Source organism: Scophthalmus maximus, chromosome 6, assembly GCF_022379125.1.
Source record: "Scophthalmus maximus strain ysfricsl-2021 chromosome 6, ASM2237912v1, whole genome shotgun sequence".
Lineage (NCBI taxonomy): Eukaryota > Metazoa > Chordata > Actinopteri > Pleuronectiformes > Scophthalmidae > Scophthalmus > Scophthalmus maximus.
The window spans coordinates 15,143,382-15,169,089 of record NC_061520.1 but is presented as its reverse complement, the minus strand read 5'-3'; the positions used below and the strand labels follow the sequence as shown (position 1 = coordinate 15,169,089).

Sequence of the window (25,708 nt, the reverse complement as noted above, 5' to 3'; positions counted from 1 at the left end):
TAACAGTGTTATGAGCTCCAAGATGGTTTGTCCATAGTATATAGGTGTGAAAAACCAACTACTAAAGGACATTAGGTTATACCACACAGGTTAAGTATTCTCCAAATAAAGATGGATAGATAGATGACAGATAGATAGATAGATAGATAGATAGATAGATAGATAGATAGATAGATAGATGGATGGTTGGTTGGATGTACTTTATTGATCACAAACTGGGAAATTCCATTCACAATGCCAGCAATGAAAAAAAATGATGCCCTATCATAGCTAATTAATGAGAAATAGTGTTTTGTTTTAGGCAAACCTAGTATCACAGGCAGAAGGAGGTTGTGCAGAGTAAAGAGTAAACCCACTAAAATGAATCAGTACTGATGAAATCAATAATGGCGTCATTTATCGTGTCAATTACCCTGTTGGAATACAAGATCACATTGTATGAAATACATTTAAATGAATTATAGTGCAAGGGGGCGGCGGACTGAGCCATTGTGACCACCACTGTTCACCCATGGTGCGCGCGTCCCTGTTCTCTGTCGATCTCGGCGCCCACTCCTTCCTCCTCTCCGTCTGCGCCTCGCCAGTCGTCGTCGTCTGCCGCAAACTGCGAGAGGCCATCGCCTCCTACAACCGCGGGTCGACGCGTTCAGTCTCTACAGCGGTATTAGAACAGATGGATTAACGCCACATTTTCTTCGTGGCACGATCGCGCGCCGCTGTGCTGTTCGCGCGGAGCCGAGCGAAGAAGATGAGTCTTTTCTCCTCGCTGCTGCTGCGCGGGGGAGTGGGTTACATCCTGTAGCGTTTCCTGTGTTTGTAAACTCGACGGTGGCGAAAACGTCGGACGGGTGCAGCTAAAAGGTAGATATACACACACTCTCTTCCATCCCCTTCGATGCCCGGTGGATTTTAACTGCGCATTCGTTTGTGTGTAGAAACAGCTGCTCGGAGAAGAGCAGCGTAGGTGTTGTTTTAACCGAATACCACAGCGTCAACGTTAGCCGCCGAGGCTAGCTCGCTAACAAACGTTAGCATAGTCGTCGGGGGAGGGAGGGAGGGAGGGGGTCTGTGGCAGCGACGGCCATCACGAATGTCTTAATCGCTCGATCTCGTCTCGAGCCAGAGGAGTTTGTGTCTCCCCGGCGGCGTCATGGTGATACTGGAGGGCCGCTGGGATCGGTCGGTGCAGTGTGCACGTTGTTCGCCCGCGAAGACCCGCCGCGATCGACCCGACAACCAGGTGGGCGGCGGGTTTGTTCTTCTCCTAGGACTGTTGTAGTCGAGGCGCCAGCGAGCAGCTAGCTAACGTTAGCCGGCTTGTTCGTGCCCAGCGCGGCTAGCGGCAGGTCGGGTGTTGGTGCGAGGGCCAGTGGAGCCAGCGCAGACAAAAAGATACCTTCCTATTGTCGAAACAAAGTCCCGGGGAACTCGTTGTTGGCGCCCACTCCCACGGCGACAGCCAATGGAAGAACCGCACGTCCGCGTAGTCTTTTGATTAGCATTAGCAATTGTTAGCGCTCGCTGTCTCTTTTGCTAGCAACCTAAGCTAAGCTAAGCTAACCAACGCCACTGGCGAACGCACTGTCGTGTTTAAGTACACCTCTGCCTCCACCTGGTTATCGCACACTTGTATTTGCGGCACACGAGTCTAACGGTCAACGTGTGCCACACCCGGACTAACGAATCGTGCCAAAGCGTCACTTAGTATAAAAAAGAAGAAGCTACCACTAGTTCAAGCTGTGTCTTCGAGTAACGTAGAGTCAATGGCCTAGTCGTAACAGGCCAGTTAGCAAGCCCCAGGTCTGAGAGCAAAAGACGTCGCACAGATGAACAGATCGCTCTCTTTATGTTTCACTGGCACATTGTTAAGCGTTTGCTTTTCCCTTCAACTGTTTATATAGAGCTACAACCACGCTCCATCTTAAATAATGCACTTCGGGCTCCTTGCATCCTGTTGCCATGCAGGTACATAAGAATAAGTAGACATCGGGATCTAAGGTTTTCGCAATTTCAAAGTATGTTTGTTTTTGTTAAGTCCGTCAAACGGATGCACTCAATACAATGAGAACCAATGTAGACAGACTTGTACAGTTTTTGTTTGTTTTGTTTTGTTTTTGTTGGTATTTCACGCTCACAAAATGACATAATTCTGCAGTTTGCCATTTTATGCCGTGTGGATATATGATTCCTGTTTTCTCTGCAAACCGTTCACATCTTTCAACTCGATCCCTTCATGTCATACGTGTCCAATGTCAATCTTTTACACGTATTTTGAAAGCCGTGTGTCTGTAGAGCACAGACAAAGAATTTTGTCAGACTTTCATACTGCAAGACAAGCACTACATTAGTTTTTGCTAAATAGCTGGAACATCCAGATGTGCTGAGTGGTTGGATTCTGTTGTGTAAACTAGTAGGACAACTAATTCAATTGTTGCTAGGCACAATTGGATCAAAAATAGTGGTAATAAAATGTAGGGCTGCAGGAAATATTAATTCATTTAAGTGGTCATGGTTTGGTATCACACACAAAAAAGTAATGTGCTTTTTTCCCCACTTTGCCCACAAAGTTTCTATCTTCTTCAGTTTGTGCTGGCAGCACTGCAAGTGTATAGTTTTACAATTGTTGGTGAGAAGTGACACATTTGAGTCCCAAAAGAACACACTGGTAATACAGCAAAATGTCCTCACCATGTGAAAGATAGTCTAAGGTTGGAAAATACCAAATTAAAAAAAAACAACTAGAATCATTCAAATTGGAAACCTGCAGAACCCTATTTAATGATTTGTGATTTGATCAATTTCATTGCAATCATTGGTGAGTATGGAATATCATCACAAGTGGAGGTCGTTTGGCTTTTGCGATCTTTATTTATATTTATTATTTTTATATTTTCTGGACAAAATATTCATCAACACCCACTAACATCTGGCTTCGTCTTCAGTCTTCATTCCCGAGTCAATTGAGTGCAGTATTCATGGGTATTAATCGGCTCCAGCTCCAATCGGCAGTGATGGAAACATGGCCCCTGAGTTGACACGCTAGTTTTTGCTCCTTTTCCGATGCGATGAACAGTCAGGGCCCCACTACCAACAATGGCTATCAGTGAACTTGTCGTATCTTTCAGTGTCTTCTTTCGCCATTTCTGCAAATTCCATCCGCCTCCAACTCTACAGTCTTGCCCCCCACAAGCATTGTTCAGCTGGCATTGAGTTTGAGCAGACTCAAATATATTAAAAAGTAATTGTAGAAATAACAATCTTAACCAGCTGGTGTAGTAGTTTGTGTAATGAAGAATATCTGTGTGTGTGTGTGTGTGTGTGATAGTTTGGGTGTTTTATCTTAAATGTGTAAATGTCATTGTGAAAGATGACCATCCTAACTGGAGTTAATGGAATGTGTAATCATAAAGACAGCGAGTGATGCTGTTGTAATTTAATGTTTGTCTGTTTCATCCACATCCTCCTCCTTCCTCAGTTTTAATGCTAGATGAGTGAGGTGGGTGTGGCTTCCCACCAGCCCGACCATCCTGACTGACGGATCTCTGGATGACCTTGTCCCCACCCCTGTCCCTGCGCTCACATACACCACAGCAATGTCACATCTGCCCAGCAGCTCAGTCCGCGACCATATGAAATGGGTTTGTTTTGAGAACACCAAATTGGTTACAAATAACTTAGCTTGCAGTCTTGTGTCACTCAGGATGTTGTCGTTGATGACTAACTTGGTAAACGCCATGTGACTGGCAGCATTGTCTTAGATGCAGATAAATTCAAATTGCAGGCTATTTTTAATGTTTAATATATTTGGTAATTTGTTGTTCTTCATCTTTTTTTTATTTTCTTATTTCTTTTGCAGGCGGGGCTGCTTGGCTGCGAAGCTGTCCTCTCCAGTATGGCCCTGATGCAGGCCAGCTCCATGGCTGCTCCGCCCAAAAAAATGATGGCTCCACTCGGCCATGGACCACCGCAGAGAGACGGACCTGACCGTGGTCCCCAGAGCCATATGATCCTCCCCTCTGGAATGAGCTGTCCACCCCTGGTTAGCACCCATTTATTAAATGCAAATTGAAAATTGAGCCGTTGTATTCAATGCTATTAAACTTGTAAAGGGTGTAAGCCCATTGAATTATGAAAATGTAATTGTGGAAGGACTTTCCCTCCTATTGCAGTCATGATGATTTATTTTACAATAAAACAACCTCCTTCTTGTTAACGTAAATAGTAAAAGAGTTTTAGCAGATAATTTGAAATATATGTTATGTCATGCTTACTTTTGACGATAGTAATATTTCAAATACTACAGTGTTATTTGTAAGGTTAACATCGCCTATTGTCCAAAATTCTTACCCTGACCAGCACATTGTGTGGCTGATATACCTCCTCCATCAGAAATGATTCCAATTATTTCAAATCATATGTTGATTACTGAAATCAAGATGCAAAATGTATGAACCAACTATATTCATTACTAGTTTCTTAAGCTGGTTTCTTTCCAACTGTAAAAAAGCACATACAAGTACATCAATTTATTACTTAATTTTAGTCATTGCTCAGATATTATATTTTTAGTTTTGATGGTAATAATTCTAAAATGAGAAAATAATGAACTTTTTCTGTCTCTTTAGCTTATCCGGAAGGAAGGTGACTTCCAAGCCCCACGCCTGCTGGATGAGAAGGAGATGAGAGCCAATGAGGACATGCAGCAGAAAAAAAAGAACAGGAAATCAGTGACGCCCTGTAAAGTGAGAGAACAAGAAGGAAGGGGAGGGAAGGTCAGTGGCCGCACTAGCTAAATGGGAAAAGGCCTCTGCTGTGAATGTTTATTTTCTCCTATTATAAGAAATATGTCTTTAGCTGCTTGCACATATTTTTGTGAAGCAGTTAACTACATCCAAGTGCGCCTGACATCGAGCTTTCGTGGGTGCACATTTTGTTTGTGTGGGGGTGGGGGGAGGAGTTCAGGGAAGATGTGGAGGGGGTGGAGGATATCTGGAGAGGAAAGAGGGGGAGGGGAGCAGAGTGAAGCAGAGCACAATAACAGCAGTTGTGTGCATAGCAGGGGGAGCAGTAACATGAGGGCATTAGGCCATTGGAAGAATTGTGGTGTTTTTGTCAATTCAGATGTAAATTACATCTAGTATAAAAAACGGGACAAACTTACTGTGTCTTGCATATTATGCCAAAGACAATTTGGGGTGTAGAAATGACAAAACATGAAAAATATACACCAAAGAAACATTTGGAGTGCAAGCTTTAGATTGTAATTGTTGTGTATATAGTTCTAAAATCATATATTTTATTAGAGGGATATTATATTTTCATCAGATTCTCAGCAGTAGGGTGGGTATGTGAGACAAATGTGTACCATTATTTCTGTGGGGAAAAGCTCTGTATGTCATATGTATTAGTAATGCGTTATCAATTTGTAATTGTAAACAAACAATGAACTGTTATTCTAAAATGTTCTCTTTAGGGCACAGGTGGAGATGAGAACGGACCATCGTCCAAAGTGCAGAAAAACTTTATTTGTGATCATTGTTATGGAGCATTTAGGAGTGGATACCACCTGAAGAGACATATCCTCATTCATACAGGTATGGGTCCTGCTTAGAACAAGTCGTATTACAGTGAAGCCAAACAGCTTTTAATGCTTGAATACATGAGTCATTTGTTGAAAGAGGTCCTGAGAGCTTGAGTTGGACTGAATCTGGGAGTGTGCAGCAACTGTAAGGTTTTGCAATGGCCTGCTTAAAAACCTTGTTTGGTAATAGCTTTTGCCTCACAGCTAATTGGTGGTATCTGTGGGGACTTTAACTAAAACTGGTGCTCTTCGGTTTAGGGGAGAAGCCGTATGCTTGTGCCGTATGTGACATGAGGTTTATTCAGCGTTACCACCTGGAGAGACACAGCCTCATTCACACGGGTATGCGTCCTTTAACCGTACCCATACAACATAAATCTGACTACCTCCGTAGTCGATGGACAAATGCTCAGGGTTCATTTTGTCTGTGGACAGTAATTTCCAACAAAGCCACCCCCCAAAATCTGTTCAGACCAAAATATAACGTACAGTATTTGTCTTACAGATATTGGTCCCTCAACACCAGAAAAAATTTCATTCAACACAGTGCGGTCCAATAGTCCCAAGTCCACTATTAAAAACTCTTGTTCTTTTAACATTTTTCTATCCTTTATTTTTACGTTTTGTAATGTCCATTATTCGCCATGACTAAAGCTTAAATACAGACTGGCACCAGTTGTAGAAATGTTTGAAACATTTGAGAATCCACATTTTATCATTTAAAAAAATCAAAACTGAGCTGTTCGTAAGGTTAAGAAGTGGTGTTTTTAGAGGGACAAGCTGGTGTCTGTTGTGGTTGTCATGAACTCTTATTGCAAATTCAAAGTTTGTTTTGTCTGTAAAAACAACTTTCTTCCTCTCAGCTGTGATTTAGTTGATTTAATTGATTTAGTTTGGTCCATCGTTTGAATTGTTCTGTCTTTCTAAGTAGGAGGTTTTTTGGTCATTTGGATTTGCATTTGTTGATACAAATGCTGTTGTGTCCTGCAAAGATATGAGCTTGATACACCGGTCTTCACACTTTACACCATAACTGCACAGGTTTATAATCCTGCATGTTCTGCCGTCCAGCATTTGCTGCATCTACTGTAAATCCCTTGTATAGTACCAACACTTAACAGTTCACAGTTGGGCAATGCTGTATTGCATCTGGTTGTATTCACGTATATATTCATGTATAGGAAGCTACATCTGACCAGCCGCGTTGTTCGACCACCTGACGTCACTTCTGTTGAAGCTTACTCGCTTTTAGTCCTTGCAAGAACGTGCAACATTTCGGCGGTCATTTTAATTTTGTCAAGATATGGGTTTGTTAAAAAGAATCAACACAAAGAATACTTGTGCTGCCATTTCAAATTTAGGATTTTTTAGACTTTGCTGCAGTGTGCAATTCTTTGATCTAAATTATTGATTTATATTAGCATTACGTAAGATATTCTTGAGACAACAGGGGAAAAAAATCAGTTATATTGCTAATTGAAGACAACAAACTGTTCTGTAAAGAAGAATTTTTGATAGTGGACTTAAAAGTGGACTGTAACTTGTGGACCCCAATTAATGTATGTGAAAGCCTCAAAGCACAGGCCACAAAAAGATGCAACAATTATTTAAGATTTTATTAATTTATTATTTGTGTTCATCAAAATTTTGTCTGTAATTATTACTTTGTTAATGAAAATGACTGCATGGACATCAAAGGACTATGTTCTTGATTGTTTATATAAAAGGAAAATTAAGGACTTTATTGAAAACAGTTTATGCCTAGTGTCAATATTTGCGTTGCACCCTTTCACACCAAATTCTTTGTTTTTCATTGTTTTAAGAAGTGTGCACTGTGGGTAAGTCAACTTCCAACCTCGTTTTTCACTTCAGTGACTACTGCCCCAGTATTCATAAATAGAAATGCATCAGTAGTAAACTAATGTTGATTAAATATACCCATCCCAGATGGTATAGTTTATATATAAATATGTTTATAGATAATACTTTTAGTACTTTGAGTAAGCAGTTGCTTCTTGTGGCAACATTGCATCTGTTCTTTCTGTTCTCCACATAATAAATTGTTTAAGAGATTGAATAGCTAATAATTTTATGCTCTGTGTGTGTAGGGGTGAAGCCGTACGCTTGTTCCATGTGTGACATGCGGTTTTTCCAGCGTTACCACCTGGAGAGACACAGACTCACTCATACGGGTATGCGCCAATTTACCATACCCAGTTCAAGTTAAGAAACGTTGTTTAATCAGGTAGTCGCAATATTTCTTATTCAAGCGAGACCTGGGATCAAAATAATTTAGTCTGAACAACTATACAACCTCAAAAACGCCATACAATCAATCATGCAGGTCCAAAACATCCCTCTAGAAGTCGATTAGAAAAATTGTGTAAAAATTCAACAGTTACCATGATTATATATGAACTGACTGCTGATCTATATCAAGTATTCAACTGAGATTTGTTTACATTTTGCAAGTTATAAGAGGACTGTTTGTTGTCCCACATTAAGGCCTCACACTAGGATCGGTTTGGACTGTTTAAAGACACCAGAGATTGATGTAGGTGTTTGGCCTTTGGAGTTCATACCTTAAGCCACCTTTTCTTCAGCATAGGTTTTTCTAGATTAGCATTTGCAAATTCGGACAAAATATAGACATCTATAACATATAAAGAAAATGGTCTATTTTATTTTATGCCTCTAATGAACAAAATTGGTTCCTGTGGACCCCTCAAAGTGTATTATCCATCTTGTACCATTGCAGTGCAACTCAACAATTATTTTCTGTTTATTATTCATCTTCTGGGCAAACTGGTACTGGTTTCATAACATTCAAGCATAGCTGAAGAATTGGAGCTAGCTTTCAGCTATTTTACATTGTGTACATAGTAGTACGCAATAGTTTTCCATATTTTGCATATCCTGTTATATAAGAAGTGAGGTAGTGTGCAGGATTAGATTTTATTATTCAATGATCAAGGTGGTTGAGGAGCTCATTGAATATTTTTGAAGTAAGTGACATAGTTTCACAGCCATGTTAAAAGAGATGGGTTTACGTGGTCATAATATAGGGTCAAAATGTAACATTGTCATAATGTAGAGACAAAATGTAACAATGTAATTTGCAGGTTCTAATTTCATGAAACAAGCTCACTCTTTTTGCTGTCTTCAAGCAAAAGTAACAATTTGCGAAAAACCAAATATTTTAAGTAAACATTTGATAGTGGGCAACATTCTCGTTACTGCCCTTCTTCACAGACCAGTTATCTTGGAACCACTGATTCACTTAGGCCATGGTATATTATGGGAATAGTCCTTTGATGTCCACACTTTTTTTACGTGCAGACTAGTGACTGCTCAACTCTTGTTTGTGAACTGTAATTGTCTGGCTTTTTGGATTCAAATTATTTCTATATCAGCACAATTGCTTATACAGATGCTTCTGCTCTATATTTATGGCGGAGATCAGATTGGAGGCTTTCGAAAGCTGTGCCAGTCGAGTAATAGAAAACAAGCACTTGAAATGCTTGAAAGCAACACACACTTTCACACCACCATAAGTTGTATAGATGTGAGCTATATAGATGTAAAACTGAGGTTGAATAGGGGAGAAGTGGGCAAACGTTTCTCCTTCAGCTGGCCAGTATGATCACCGTCTTACATTTCATTTTGCTATCTTGATGTTGACTTGTATGTGTTGTTTTAAACATGCCTGGCTTATATATCCTGTTGCTGCTTTGTTTCATGATGTATTCTAGATGATTTGAAAATGAATGCTCCCCATAACTGAAGACAGATTTATAATTAGAGGAAAAACAAATCACCCTTTTGCATGAAGCTTGATTAGAATGTGTGATTTTTGCCAGGTTCTGGTGGTTTAACGACTCTGAATGATGCAAAAGGATCGTCTTAGCTAATTTGTTGATACTTTGTGTATGTAGGGGTGAAGCCGTACGCTTGCTCCATGTGTGACATGAGGTTCTTCCAACGTTACCATCTGGCAAGACACAGCCTCACTCATACTGGTATGCGTCTGCTTATCCAAGCTCATTTGGTAGTGGTGTTTGTAAAGTGCCTTAACGTTTCAATTTTATTTCTATTGCACCAAATCATTATTTCAAGGCACAGAGTTAGGTTTTTCAATTCAGAAGGTAAAACAAAGATTTAAGATGCTTTGTTCTGCGCAATTATTTCTTTGTCACTCTTAATTTTTCATAAAACTTATACATTTATCTGACTGAAATGATCCACTCATGGTTTCAATCCTCCATCCTGCAAAACAATCATTTTCTCAGGCGGATGGTATTATTTGTAGAAGTTTGAAATTTATTCTCAGGGAAGAGTTGATGGATATGTGTTGAAACATTCTTTTCTGTTTCTAGCTTATATTTACATACCTTTTTATGTGTGTAGGGGTGAAGCCATACGCTTGCTCCATGTGTGACATGAGATTTTTCCAACGCTACCACTTGGCAAGACACAGCCTCACTCACACGGGTACGGGTTCACCCTTTTTTTGTTACGTTAGAGCCCCCTCACCCAGTTTACTGAAGTTTATCTGTCCCTTGTTTATGAAATGACTCGAGTTTAGTTTTTAAAATACACATGAGCATAAAGCTGTTGTAACCATTGGGGCATGCTGGAGATACCTTTGTTTTTGGACACCATTTTCAACTGCAGTAATACCTAGACTTTATGCTAAACACCCTTTCAGCCTTTCAATGCATGTAGACATTGAAAAGTTCAATTCAGCAAAAAGATGAAGTTTTTATTGAAGTTCCAATTTGTAACTCATGTAGATAGATTAGAAGATGTTAGTTGAATGCATTCAGTGTTACATCATATTGTTGCCACTGCCTTTGGCATGTCTGGATACATAATCTAAGTGAGTGTGTCCTGTTCATTGAATTGTTTTTACAAAATCTTCTGCTCTGTGTGTGCAGGGGTGAAGCCATATGCTTGCTCCATGTGTGACATGAGGTTTTTCCAGAGATACCACCTGGCAAGACACACTCTCACTCATACGGGTATAAGTTTTACTTATCCCTCTCACTTGATCGTATCAGGGATTGTAGATATTTGCCCATATGTGTAGACATCTGTGAGGCTACTTTAACACACAGTAAATTATTAGTTGTGCTACTCAATATTCCTGGGTATGAAAGATTAAAGTATAAGCTCAAGTAGGTTTTTCCTCTTCCTTCCTGATATACTCACTGTTTTTGCTAACTGCTCTTAGAGTTAACATGACACATTTTATGTCTTGTATGTATAGACTAGTTGGCCAGGAACATATATGAGACTTTGCTATAACAGAACACTGACTAGTCTATGTAAAATGACACATTTTGTGTATATAGTTGTTGAGAACGTTTTTCTAAAGTTTGGTACTGTATGCATTTAGGGGTGAAGCCATACGCTTGCTCCATGTGTGACATGAGGTTCTTCCAGCGTTACCATTTGGCAAGACACAGCCTCACTCATACTGGTATGCTTCAAATAATTGTTCCCCTTACACTTTGAAAACTTTGATATAAACCTTCACTTGACTTTTATTGATAACTCCCTCTACATATGATATCATAATTTAGCCATTCTTCGTAAATTGACTTCCCGTTCTAAACAATGTTTAATAGAATTTTTAGGCTTTGTTGGAAAACTGTCCATGGACAAAAGAGACTCTCTGTCAATTACCTTGTTTCTGATTAACACAGTAATGGTACTACTGCATGTTTATTGAGTATTATATTACATTATTATTAAAAGGAGTATTACACTAAAAAGTATTTTAAATGCAGGCATCAGCTCAAGAAAACAAGGATTTTGTTATTCATGGATTTATCAGGCAAGAAAATGTGGCCTGGCTAAATAATTAAATGGTGCATCTTGAGCATGGGGTCACTTTAGAAAGCTTCAACATAAAATTAAGTTGGGTTTTTTACCTCCATAAAAAGTTTGTTAGCAGGATGACCACGTAATACTAACGGTCACCTTAACTGCAACCTGTGAGCCCTGGGTTTTTTTTCCCCATATCATGATGCACCATAACTCTTGATGTCTGCAGGTTCTTAGACTCTTTATGTGTAATGCGACTTTGTCTGAAACGAAGCATGCCAACCTGAAAGCATATCATTATGTCTTGAACTTCCATCAGTATGTTGAAATACATCTAACATCCTTGTGCTCTGTCTAGGGGTGAAACCTTATGCTTGTACCATGTGTGACATGAGGTTTATACAACGGTACCAACTGGAACGACACAGTCTCACTCATACAGGTACGTCGTCATTGTTTGAACTTTGACCCCCTCTCTCCTTGACTTTGGTCCAGCATGCGCCCACATTAATGTTTACATGGCTGCTTCAAACTCGAGTTTGTATTGCTTTCTGTCACTATATTGACAACTGCTAATGTTTCGTGTCACATTTACAAGGAGCTTGATAAGCACGTATATAACAATGCAATACTGCCAAGACTCTGTTTATGAAATGACATGATGACCATGAAGGAAAAAACACCACTAATTGGTTTGTAGTTTTATTCAGGTATTTTGCTTAAAAGTGGAAGAAAAATTTGGGGGGGGGTTAATAATGTCTGCAAGCCAAAATAAATGTACATTACTGACATGTTTCCTTTTCTGTCTTTGAATCAGCTCAACTCATCTGTTATTAGAAATTCTACTTTGACAGAATACAGCACAATTTTCTGAAGCATCGTTCTGTGAACTGTCTGTGTGAACAGAAGTTTGAAATATTGATTTGTCTTCTTTAATGTTTTGTAGTCCAGACACAAATCATAACATTTTTGCTTAGATGGTTAAAAAAAACTAATGGTGCGTTCACACCAAACGTGAATTTTTCATGCAATGAGGTTACATACAAAGTCAATGCAGGAACGCGTTGGATGTGAAATTCTTGTCAGTTGTTTCAGTTGCTCAGTTTGAAACATTTGAACTAAAGCGAAATATTCACGTGGAAAAAAACAATTAGCGTCCAGGTCCCACAGAGAAAGGGTGGATATTGGCTGGTTGTGCTTACTCGCGCGAGTAAACACAAATGGTCCTGTAGCCAAACTCGCGTGAGAAATGCAATTCGAAAATCCGCTTCGTGTTTGGTGTGAAAGCAGCGTAAGACTTCTTGTGTTAGTGGCTTGCTGACTCAAAAACATAACTGCACATTTAGATATTTCCTATTTTTTAAACTTGATTCGATACGGATATCTTAAATTACATGTTCACATTATTGGGTGTCAGCTGATGTGAATTGGAAATTAAAAATGGGACTTAAGTTTATATTTAGGATAACATTTTCTAAGATTCTAGTCATTGTGTCATTTCACATTCAAAGTAATGTTGAAGATATAACACATAATTTAACTGTTGTGAATAGTTAAGTTTCATTTTCATATTGACTAAGGTGTAAGGATATTTTTCTGTTATGACAGTATGATTTAGATTTGAAAGGTGAGGAAAGTTAGGTTTTTTTTTCATTATAAGTTAGGTTCTGTGTGATGGCTGTCAGAGCAGTTTCTGTTCCTATACATTTTTCAAATCACAAGATTCGCTCTGTTAACCAATGTTTAATATTAAAGGGGACCTATTATGCTTATTATTTCCTCGTGTGTGTGTATCTAACGTTACAGTGTAAAAGCCCATACCAAATGTGGGCCAGATGGAAATAGTAATTTCTTATATGATGGCCTACTTATAACTGCCACTGCGGGTTAGTCATTTGGCGACAGCAGAATAATATTTAGTCTACTTGCAATGTTGGGCTTTATATTTACATTAAGCAGACGTTTTCCAGTCCAGTCGAAATTACTGCTCATGGGCACATATAGGGACAATCTGCTGTAATCTGTACTCCTACAGATAACAGTGCAATCCACTGTCATATTTCAGATCGAATTTGGTTCCCATTGTTATTTTACTAAGTATTAATTACTAGTTAATTTGTTTTACAGTTTGCATCTAGAACCTCCACATCAGTAAAAAGAATAGGGTGCCCCTTGGCACGCTTCAGGAAGTTCGACCAATCAGTAGGTAGTGGGCTTCTAAGGAGGCCTGAGTTAATACTGCCTGTTTCAGTGAGATGCTCAACTGAAGGGCTGCATAACAGGCATTTTATGATAAATTAGGACTTTTTGAACTGTGACCCACTTTCAAAAAAAAATTGCATAATATTTCCCCTTTAATGTGTTTTGCATAGTTGTTTACCAACTGCCTAAAATTGTCTAACGTCTGCAATCAGCGTGACAAAAGTTTTCATGTTCACAAATCTGTTGTTGAAATTATATGAACGCAAGCACCAATTGGTATCGTTTACAAAAACATGCCAGGGTGCTGGTTGGAATCTGTCCATTAGGGACCTCTATTTTTCTGGTCATTTGGTAGGTTTTCCGTTTAAATTAATGTAGTAGTCTACATAATCTTTTCTTATTCTAACTTTGGTCTTAGACCATCAGCAGTTAGTTACGTTTGTCTTCAATTAGATGCGAAAAATTTAATTTTTTTTTTTTTAGCACGCTGGATTTTCCAGTGTAAACAACGCGCTGTGATGTGCAACAAAACTTTACTAAGCACTTAGTAAAGTTCAGCATCGATCATTTTTGGCAGTTGAGTCTTTTAATGCTAAAGTTGGTACTTTGTGTGTGTAGGGGTGAAGCCGTACGCTTGCACCATGTGTGACAAGAGGTTTTTTCAGCGCTACCACCTGGCGAGACACAGCCTCACTCATATGGGTATGCGTCACATTAGGATGTTGCAACATCTGAATGCTTGATTTAATGTTAAATATGTGTATTCATACACAGATTATGACGGATGAGTTATTTTTAGTGTTAATTGCCATTAGATGACATCATCATCTCATGTGTTGTGTAATTTAAGACAAATCATCTTATTATATATTAAGTTTTCAAGTTATTTCAGGATATAACATTGGTTATTAACCACAGATATCAATTTAGCTCAGATTGGTATTCTTCAGTTATGAAGTAAGAGTATAGATTTAATTTTTTTCCTCTTGGTGGCAGAGACACAAAATTAATTTTCTTGATGCTCTGCACTCAGGTGTGAAACCTTATGCTTGCACCATGTGTGACATGAAGTTTTTTCAGCGTTACCACCTGGCGAGACACAGCCTCACTCATACGGGTATGGGTCCGTGCACCGTGCCCATGACATCCAGTGTTAGAAATCAGTGTGCACATTGAACACTTCAGACATATACCTGTTGTTGTTGTAGGGAAATGTCAAGATGCAGTGTGAAACTTCCTGATCTGTATCATCATATCAGTAAAGCAGGATAACCGTGACTCATTCTTTTGTTGTTCTGATCTTTGTCGGTAATTACAACACTACGATAAGGAGGATTTTTTAAAATCTTTTTAAGTTTTCTGTTTTTGCATGAATTGGCAATTGTGTGGTTAATAACCAATAGCGTGGATAATGATTTTTAAATTTACAAAATGGGAAGTGAGGCAAAGTAATATAATATTGCTACTTTACATTTAGGTGTGAAACCTTATGCTTGCACCATGTGTGACAAGAGGTTTTTTCAGCGCTACCACCTGGCGAGACACAGCCTCACTCATATGGGTATGCGTCCGCTCACCTTACCCATGTCACTGAGATCAGAGTGTACTTCCACTGTGTTAGCTACGGAGTCAGCCATCGAAAAGCAATTGTCAAGTATTGTCTTTGAAACTGACCAGCAGAATGATTTCTTGATCAAGCCTCACCTACTTGAAGCAAAATCAACATTAAAGGAAGTGTTAACATGTAAAGAAATACAGGACTGCAACATCATCAGCTCATGTGATGTGTTTTAGTTGTGGATATGGGAATTGAATGTGTATTCTTCATTGGATTTTGAGGGGAAAAACATTTAAAAATCTGCATTTAATTTCTTAAAAACTAAATGTTAAAAAGTGGTTAACAACCCATCAATTCTTAATAGTTATTAGGTTTGTATTGCTTATTGATGGATTGTGAACACTAAGTTACAAAGTTTGAAAATAATACCTTAATGCTCTGCGTTTAGGTGTGAAACCTTTTGCTTGTACCATGTGTGACATGAGGTTTGTTCAGCGTTACCACCTGGCGAGACACAGCCTCACTCATACGGGTATGCATCAGTGCATCTGCCCTTCTCACATTTTGTAGGTCGTTATTACATGAGTCTTTATTGTGCTGATATCAACAGCTTCAGCTCAGATGTTTAATCTGAGAGAGAGTACATTTATTGTGTGTATAGATCATTCACGCATCAATATTTGCTATTTGTAGGTTAATGTAGTTTACTTGAGCTAATTGGTTACCTAAAAAAAAGAATAAGCACCTTCCAAAATACACTTAAAACTAGCCGTAAAGACTTCATCCCACAACATTTTTTTGTCACCACAATTCTTAAGAATAGCGATCAGCCCTTTTTCAATAAGCACATTCTTTGGTGGTTAAATCTTCAGTCAATTCAATTGTACACAGATTAAGAGAAACACTTGGTCAGTCAGTGAAATGATTTAATTCCTACTTGCTTTAAGAAGATGCTAACTCGGGGGACATAAACGTAAAGGTAGTGATTGCATTGCTCCCTGACTAGTTGTAACTCATCAGGATAATAATTGCTTATCATTGTTATTGGTCAGTTGTGTAGCTATCTACAATGGTAAATTGAACATACGCGAAACGTTTGACATATCTTCTTGTCTTTGCATGAATCAGCACGTGTGGTTAATAACCAATAGTTCAGGTAAATCATGGTAAAGATTTGAAAGTGAGGTAAAGTAATATAATATTGCTACTTTGCATTTAGGTGTGAAACCTTATGCTTGCACCATGTGTGACAAGAGGTTTTTTCAGCGCTACCACCTGGCGAGACACAGCCTCACTCATTTGGGTATGCGTCCGCTCACCTTACCCATGTCACTGAGATCAGACTGTACTTCCACTGTTAGATCCAGAGTCAGCTGTTTGAGGCAATTATTGATAATCTGTAAAAGCAACTGGCACATTTTTCTTGATCGGGAGTATCCTACATTCTGTATGTAAGTCTTGACATGTAAGTACATACAGGACTGTGACATCATCAGCTCATGTGGTGTGTTTTAGTTGTGGATTTGAAATTTGATTAACACAATTTGACATATTTGGAATTGGAATTTGGAGAAAAATAAACCAATCTCGACATGTATTCTTTGTAGGGAAATTTGGTTAACAACCCATCACTTGTAAATATGTAAGATGTTAAAGCACGAAACTGATTGATGGATTGTGAAACAGAAACTAAAAGTCCTGAAAATAATATATTGATGCTCTGCACTCAGGTGTGAAACCTTTTGCTTGCACCATGTGTGACATGAGGTTTGTTCAGCGTTACCACCTGGCGAGACACAGCCTCACTCATACGGGTATGGGTCCGTGCACCGACCCTTCTCACATTATACTGATCAACACTCACTCTGAACTGTGCTAATATGGGGGACACGTTAGCTTGGAAATAAACCTCAGAAGGTTTATTCTTGGTCGGTTTCCAGTTTAGTTGCTGTTTGTAAGATTTTTAAATAACTTTTACTCCTGATTTCACATTTATGCCGCCTGTACTTGAATCTAAGTTACTAAGCGAAAACAGAGAGCTGCCCTCCAGAGTTGTTGGCGGATAGTGTGAACCTCTTGTGTGTTACACACTCCTAGATAAGCTCAATTGTGTTCTTTTATTCAAATTTTTTTCAGTTAATCTTTTCATTTTGATGCTGTTTATGTTGATCAGGCCTGGTTACCAGACTTTTGATTTTTTTTTTTACTTTCATGAATTAAAAGTAAAATGCGGAAGCACAGAAATAAGTTGCTTTGTAGTCAGACTTAAATGTTAGTGATCTTGAATTCAGATCCACTTGGGAATACTCACTGGGTCCTTGCTGCAAACCCTGCTGCAATTCTTATCATTTAGTCTCTGTTACTTGCCTTTTTTATTCAAAGTAATAAGAAAAAAAAGAGTCAAGCATATGTTCGAACACATTTGGGCTTTTGTCGTTGGTCAAATAGTTGAATTTATATTTTCATTGGTTTTTTTGATCAACGTGTATTTAGTATATTTCCAAAAATTGCTCTCAGGAGTCAATTAGCACAACTGGCAAGTACAAATCTGACCAATTCACAGTTCTTCTAAACTTGAAACTGATCCCTAATAAAACTGTACATGTACCACTTATCAATCAATTGATATGAGTAGAATTAATAAAATCTTTCTACCTCGTCTTAAAAGTAGACGTCAAACAGAAAAAAATAGTTTACAACAACTTAAACTGTGTTGTTTTTGTGGTTTAAATGTAGGCGTCATAGATGAGAGGTGAAGGGATGGTGAGGTGGTATCGGAGGTTATTACTGAAGATTGTTTAGGTCAAACATACAGTGATTTAAATGTAAATCTCATACAGCACAAATGACAGCATAATGTACTGGTGTTTTTGTTTTGAGGCCTGATATGTTTAACTCATGTTAATTTTCTTTAACCCCAACTGTATTTTTAGTTGCATGTTTGAACATTTCAATATATGTTACAAAACAGTAAATACACATTCAATACTTGAAGTCAGGATGCATTGTTTCCAGTGTTTTAGTGCTAGTTGTATGTATTGCACATGTGAGTGGTAGGGCTAATATATTGCTCTGTGTGTGTAGGGGTGAAGCCGTATGCTTGTTCCATGTGTGACATGAGGTTTATTCAGCGTAACCACCTGGAGAGACACAGCCTCACTCATACGGGTATGCGTTCCTTTACCGTACCCTCATCACTGAGAAAGGCTCTGGCGCTTGCAGCAGAACGGGGTCACAACAAACTCGAGTTTGGGTTGTCAAGTCATTTGATGGGATGTTGAACCAGCCTCAAAATACTTGCCCCCGTTTTTTGGGGACCTCAATGTTTTGCGTAGATCTGGGCAAAAAAACCCCAAAGAAATTCCACTCTGATCTACACATAATGAGTTGATGACGAGGCCTTGTAGAATATCCATTTGCTGAAACTACACTTTTAACTTTACTGATAGGGCAGTTTGTTCCAACTTTTTTTTGTGTGTGTGTTGGAAAATGTATTCTGCAGAGAAAGATTAGAAAGTTGCACACTGTGTTGGTTTGCGACGCTAAAACTGATGCATTGACTGTATGTGTGTGCGCTCTTGTAGGAGAGAAGCCATTTGCTTGTGACATGTGCGATATGAGGTTTATCCAGCGCTACCACCTTGAGAGACACAAGCGTGTCCACAGTGGGGAGAAGCCGTACCAGTGTGAACGGTGCCAGCAGGTATGTACGACTGGACACAAAGAGAATTGTTTCAATTCAGGCTCACTGCCTGTTGTACGTTATTAACCACGTCCATTTTGTGTTTCAAAGAACTTTTCTCGGACAGACCGGCTGTTGCGGCATCGGCGGTTGTGCCAGGGTCGCAATGTAGCCAAAGTAGAGAACCAGCCGTGCTGCGATCCACGTCCATATGGCCAAGAGCCCCCGCCCGCACCCCCAACCTGGAGTCCCCTGCACCCCCCCCCAGGCCGGCTGGCGGTCTGACATTCCACCTTCCCTACATCCACCACACCGCTAGAGAAGGGACGAGCCACAGGGTTTCTTGTTCTCGGCTCTGTGCTTAGTGGCACCACACTCTAGCACAGACTGATGTTGCAGCTTCAGTCCTGGGATTACTAATGACAGAGGGACATTTGTGTTTTTGTTTTGTTGACTTTTTACCGTGTTTCCTTTTTCTTCCCCGTTTTTTTTTTTTTTTTTTTTTTAAAGACAAGACTTTTCTGTGATGAACAGTGGTCCTCTTTTGTACTTAATCTATTTGATTTTTGCAAAAAGGAAAAAAAAAGTTTTTATTATTGTTGAAATATATCTGCATTTGGTGGTACTCTGACAGGGCAGTGGGTTATTGTTTATCCTGACGTCTTAGCAACAAAATGGGATGAAGTGGTGAGTGGAAAGTATTTGAGCTTCTGTCTAAGTTTTCCATATTTGGCCCATTTTGATGCAAATGGATTGGCACTTAGGTTCAAATGAAAACTGAACTTCCCTTCAAGGTAAAAGGAGGAAGCTACTGTGTTGAGATCTCACCAGGACCAGATTTGGCGTTGAGCTTTAGAACATTTCACTTGAAGCAGTGTCTGGTCTTGATGTGACGTGCAACAACAAGGTGTCCTGGACTTCATCACCACAGGAGATAACAGTTCTGACGATTACTTTGTGTAAATAATTGAAAATGTTGAATATTATTTCACCATGGGACTTGAGTGGTGATTTGAAATGCACAAAATGGGCCAGAAAGAAATAGAAAAAATGAATTTGGTTCAAACACAGTCTGTTCCCACTGTTTCAGTGATTATTTAAAGAAAAATATCAGACAGTGCTACATTACTGTAAACCAGGTCTTCCAAGACGTGGACGATGAGATGTCAACCTGCAGTTGAGTAGTTGTGTCAGACGTGAAGCGTCGGGTCACAGGAGATTCACCTGTGCACCTCGTGTTCTGTGTTATGCTAATGACTCAGGAAGTGGCACAAGATGGCAGCCTTAATGAGTCCTCCTCTTTGAGTTATGCTTTTGTTCTTACAGGATATTTTTTCCGTATGTACCGAGATTGCCAGTCTCCCACCTCTGTCCATAGGTCTTGGTCTAAAGTAGTGCAGGTTGGCCACTTGAAAGTCCCATTATGTTGTTTGTACAGATTCTCACCTTGTGAGATTAGTGGAGGTATACAGAATCTCGTGGCCTTAGTGTTCCTTTTTCTTTTCTTTTCTTTTGCCTTTTTCTTAACTGTTTACTATTGTGGATCAGATGTATTTACTAAGACGACACAGCCTTCATCATTATGGTTTGTGGGGGTTTTTTTTAGGTTTTTTTATAAATCTTAAAGCTGTCATGGTTACAGATTGTTGATGGCTTCAGTGGCGCTAAAAAGACTAACGCGTTCTCCCGTCGAGGGAGGTTATCGCCATGATGGTAATGAATAGTTTGGGTCATGTTACACGGTGTATAATCCTAGAGGAGCCCTCGGGAGGCGGACGGTCCCTGTGATAAGTCGGTAGTGCTAAATTTGTTTCCCACTGCAGTGCTTCGGTCGGTCACAGGTCGCCGCAGATTCAACACTTGCTTGACTCTGCTTCACACTAAAAATTGCCTTTTTATCCAAATACTATGTGGTTGGTGTGTAATAATGGATGTCTGTCATGTCATTGGGTTTAGCCTTAAGTAAGTGCAGATACACGAGTAATCATTGTAGTACTAAATGATATTGTAACGAACAATTTCTTTTTGGGGACGATGAACTGTGTTCGTACTGTGTGGAAGGTCTCTGACGGTCAGGCAGCAGAGAGACGGTTGATCAGAGCCACTGTGCTGCCTGTTGAGGAGTTTCTCAAACTTGATCCCCTCTGTGACTTAGTGACGGCGTCGTCTGAACCAGGCGGTTTAACCCCGAGCACAGTGACGGGCGGGAGGATTAGTCGACAAGGCCCCGGACATATATCTGCATATCAAGACACACCTGTTCTTTGAAGCCACAGCGAGTAACGGACTGAAAAGCGTTTAGGATGATTTCAGGGGACTGCGGTTTGATTTGAATTCCACATTTTTATTTTATTTTTTATGTTTTAAGGTTTCGGACAAGACAACGTGGAGATGGAATCCCAGAGTACTTTATTTAGTCTTTGATTTGTAGGATGAACAGATGTTTGTTTGATAAAAAAAAAAAAGTTTCAGATTTCTGAGTTTAGGGATTTCTTTTTCTTCTTTTTTAAACCAAAAGTATTTTTGGGAAGATTTTCTTTTAACGGCCCTTTGATATCAAGGCAAAGTTGTGTGACAGTTGAAGTGGACATTCAGTTTTAAGTGACTTGGCAGGACAAAGTAAAACCCCCAGCTGCAGCAAAGGGGCCAAGTTTGAGAAATGCTTTAAGTTGCTCTGCAAACACAGCTCCGACTCTGCGGAAGGGATACTGCTGGCACGAGCTCATACCGGACATGGCTAAAGGGCAATACAGTATATAGTTGACATCACTTGTTAATACCTTTTTTTGTCATTTATTGTTTTTTAGTATTATCAATCTCATTGTTAAAACGCAATAGAATCCTTGGGTCTCAGATCATTTGTTTATAAGACTGAGGTTTGATTTTTCAGACGGATCAAAGGATTTTTTGTCTGAGAATTTCTCATCACATTTTGATGATTGTGTCAAGGACCTTTTTTTTTATTCTGATGAAATTGTAAACACTGGAGTGAAAGGAAAAAAAAAGACAAAAAAGAGATGGATATTTTTTCCTTCAGACTGTACTAGACTTTAGGTTTTAGACAAAGCCTATTTCTCCTCAACGTGACACAGAATGTGGACAGAACAATTTGGATCAGTACAGTTGAGAGCCCAGTATGTTTTAACATTAGAGGTGATAGTCCCACAAGAAAATGTTTTTTTTTCTTATACAAAGTCCCTGGTATTTGTAGTAAATTATATTGATAATGGTATTAGATGAACAACAGCATAACAGTAGCTATCACAGATTAGTTGTTTTCTTTATTAGTCTTGCATGCAGAGTTATGGTCCTCAGTTAAGATAGGATCTTGATATTGATTATTTTGTGTAGGAAAATGAGTGCATAAGAATAACTTCCTAAAAAAATGTTACATTGATTATTGTAAAAATGGGCTAACTAATATGTACCCTTGTGATCCAATTAGTTAAAACCATATGAAAATCAGAGGAGAGGCTTATTATTATGCTGAAATAAAAGAATTTGTAAAGGACACCTGTGTGCTAACTGGGTGAGTTCATTTTATTTTCATGCTTTTTTGAGTAGAAAAGTCGAGACTGAAGACTTCGGTTTTTAGCTGTTTGTTAAAGGAAAATTCTGCTTAAGCCGTATTTAAATGTCTGACTGTGCTTGTTTGAAGAATATTTTGATGTAATTCCATTCATTTACATTTTGTTTTTTTGAAAGTATTTAAAGAATTGTTTCTGTAGATTTAGGTTTAAGCCTCACACACATTCTTTGTCTGGTCACCGGAAGTCTTCTAAGGGTTCATACGGAAAATAAGTAATCACACATACAAAGGAGAGCCCATCGAAAAGGTTTCTACCTCTCTCCGTCAGCTCAATGTCATGTCATGTCATTTGATTAAACACCTTTTCATAAGTGAAGAAGACGAGCCGGCGGCTGTGATGACAGCGGTGATGCTCTAGGGGGCAGCAGCCGCTCCGAGTGCGCGGGAAGACGCAGAAGAAGAACACACTGGGAATGTAGGAAGTCTTGTTCGTGGAAAACAAAGGCTGCGGACGAGACGAGAAGCGGCGTCGAACCTGCATCGGAGCCGACGAGACGAGACGAGACGAGACGAGACGTCCACGCTGCGCGTTCACCTGACGGACAGGAGCTGGCTCGAACATGTTGGAAGACGCGGCGTCGCACGGAGCGGGTCAGCGCGCCCGCGGGGATGGAGACGAGGAGCATCCGGCTCCGTGCGGGTCACGCGGCCGGGGCTGCAAAGCGGCGCCGGGGGGGAACGCGGCCCCCGCCTCCAGGTTCCTGCAGGTCGAGCTGGAGCTGAACGCCCACCTGCGCCGGCTCGTCTTCAGCGAGCCTGTCCGGTTCATCTACAACCCGCTGGAGTACGCGTGGGACACGCACCGCTGCTACGTGGAGAGGTACTGTCGCGGCGGACAGAGGGTCCTGTTCCTCGGGATGAACCCGGGCCCGTTCGGCATGGCACAGACCGGGGTGAGCGCAGGTTACCTGCACATTACGCACTGGCGGTCTGTGCCAAACACCCGGCTCTCTTATAGCAGGGACAGACCTGAAAACAACAACCACCCCCCTCATTTCTTTAAAGGCTGCTTGGTCCACAAGCACATTTCAAGAACAAGTGTGCGCTTCCCTTTGCTCTATTTTGACTTGTATTACTCTGAAAATGCCCGATGCGTTTTTCTAATGAGCTGAACTCAGGTCGTTGGTGCTGGTGGATCCAGCAGCATCACTGTCCGTCTCAACTTCCGGTGCTGGTGGATCCAGCAGCATCACTGTCCGTCTCAACTTCCGGTCCTGTGTCCTGTATCAGCCAGAACCAGAAACACTTTAATGATCCACGGGTTTCGTGACAGTTGCTTCAACCAAAAATAGAAATAGGTAAACCTAAAATATAAATTAAAATGTAAACAAAAAAGAAGTATAGAGAAATATGTGCATATATACACCATAATACAGTAAATACAGTTAACTGTAGGTGGTTAATGCAAATTAAAACATATATTCCTGCCTAAATGGAGACCTCAGATCAAGTTTTGTCCCAGGGTCCCCTAATGACTTAATCTTTATAAATGAAAAATGTGGCAGAATTTTTCATGTATAGCATTTATTAGAGAATCATCAAATTATTAACATTGTATATTGTATATGTTGGTGTGCTGGTCGCTTATGAGAAACTTTGAATTCTGCTTCACTGCAGTGTTACCTGTCGACAAGGTGATTGTGATAAGCTTAAAGATTCATTTGTCGTTGTGTTTTCTGTGCACAGGTCCCCTTCGGTGAAGTGAGGTCGGTTGTTGATTGGCTGAAGATCGTGGGGGAGGTCGGTCACCCGCGCGACGAGCATCCGAAGCGACGGATCACGGGCCTCGCCTGCACTCAGAAAGAAGTGAGCGGTGCACGTTTTTGGGGCTTCTTCAGAAAGCTGTGCGGCGAACCGGCACTCTTCTTCCGCCACTGCTTCGTGCACAACCTTTGCCCGCTGATTTTCATGAGTGCCAGTGGGAAGAATTTGACTCCCCCCGAGCTGCCTGCGGCTGAGCGCGAGGCCCTGCTGGCCCTGTGTGACATCGCACTGTGCCAGGCGGTGGAGGCACTGGGCGTCTCCATGGTGATCGGGGTCGGGCGGGTGGCAGAGCAGCGGGCGCGGCGAGCTCTCTCTGCTGCGGGTGTCGATGTGCGAGTCGAAGGCATCATGCACCCGTCGCCCAGGAACCCACTCGCCAACAAGGGCTGGGATGAAGTGGCCAAGGCCAAACTGGCAGAACTGGGTGTCATGTCACTGCTGAACCACTCATGAGCCAATCAGACCCAACTGGAGGCTCACATGTTCCCTCACACCAGTCAGTGTGTCTGTTCCTCTTGAGAATGTTTTCTTCACAGAGCAGTGGAAACCTTGGCACTGATTCATTTCATTCTAAAATCTAGAATTCGTTCTAAGAGTACTTCTACACTAATGTAACTATGCGGTGCTTTATATCTAAGAAAACTCTCAGGGTTCTTGTTACCTTATGTGATTGGTTTGGTTTTACTGTTTGTCTATTTGTTTGTTAGCAGGAGCATGATATTTGTTTTCATGAAAGATTGGTGTTGGCCATGTAACATGTGATTACATTTTGGGAGGGATCCAGATCCGAATCTGGATCCAGTAACTTTCTGAAAGAAGGAAAGAAGGTTTTTAAATCATATCTTCAGTCATATCTTCACAAATATGTTACATTTTAAAATATGTAGATACGATGGAGATGGGTATGCGAGTTTTGGGTGAAACAGCATATAGGTGGGGGGTTGCTCAGCCTTGGCGGAGCTCTGTGCTCTTCAGGAAAACCATCTGATCAACTTTGTTCAAACTGGATTTTGAAAAAAAGGCACATACTTAAAATGACTCTGTGAATGTCTTCAGCCTAATCACAAAAGATATCAAATCAATATACATGATTTGATATCATGTATATTGATATCAAATCGTGGTATATGTCCTAGTATGTATTAGTTAGTAAATGTGTCATTTCAGTTTCCTGTAAAATCACAAATTTCCTGTTCTACTACAACTGGTGACATTTACTTGGTATAGAAAAGGCCTCTATGGGAACAACCTCTAAACATCACAAAGAGCATTTGTAAAAGTACAGTTGTACATGTTGTTTATGTCGGACTCCTGTAGATGACTGTTCATTGAATTCTTTTAAAATGTATTTTTAAAATTGTCATTTACTTTGGTGTATTTTATTCATTCAAACACAATCCTGTGTATTTGTGGGCTCTTGAAATGAAGGGTTTCCCTTTTGAATAAATACAGAATGAAGAAATAAGATCCACGTATACCTCTGGTAGGTGAAGGCATGCTGAC

General features: G+C 40.1%; 2 protein-coding genes across 44 annotated transcripts; both read left to right on the top strand.

The window, feature by feature from the left end:
- The first annotated feature begins 518 nt into the window (after nt 1–518).
- On the top strand, nt 519–22,363 carry znf740a (zinc finger protein 740a). 43 transcript variants are annotated; one of them, XM_035632142.2, is made up of 21 exons: nt 520–861; nt 3,476–3,638; nt 3,857–4,039; nt 4,626–4,742; nt 5,474–5,594; nt 5,840–5,923; nt 7,690–7,773; nt 9,517–9,600; nt 9,989–10,072; nt 10,519–10,602; nt 10,980–11,063; nt 11,769–11,852; nt 14,231–14,314; nt 14,646–14,729; nt 15,090–15,173; nt 15,619–15,702; nt 16,390–16,473; nt 16,901–16,984; nt 18,255–18,338; nt 18,755–18,873; nt 18,964–22,363. In XM_035632142.2, exons 2-21 carry the CDS (start codon nt 3,594–3,596, stop codon nt 19,135–19,137), a joined length of 1,935 nt encoding a protein of 644 aa, XP_035488035.1. In that variant the 5' UTR covers nt 520–861; nt 3,476–3,593; the 3' UTR covers nt 19,138–22,363. The 43 variants fall into 43 exon arrangements, with proteins under 43 accessions (XP_035488036.1, XP_035488035.1, XP_035488032.1 ...); XM_035632139.2 differs by having other exon boundaries at nt 4,626–4,772; XM_035632140.2 differs by lacking the exon at nt 520–861 and adding an exon at nt 1,066–1,240 and having other exon boundaries at nt 4,626–4,772.
- Nucleotides 22,364–22,626: 263 nt separating this feature from the next.
- Nucleotides 22,627–25,568, top strand: smug1 (single-strand-selective monofunctional uracil-DNA glycosylase 1). The gene is made up of 2 exons (XM_035632186.2): nt 22,627–23,334; nt 24,128–25,568. Exons 1-2 carry the CDS (start codon nt 23,002–23,004, stop codon nt 24,656–24,658), a joined length of 864 nt encoding a protein of 287 aa, XP_035488079.1. The 5' UTR covers nt 22,627–23,001; the 3' UTR covers nt 24,659–25,568.
- Nucleotides 25,569–25,708: the final 140 nt, after the last annotated feature.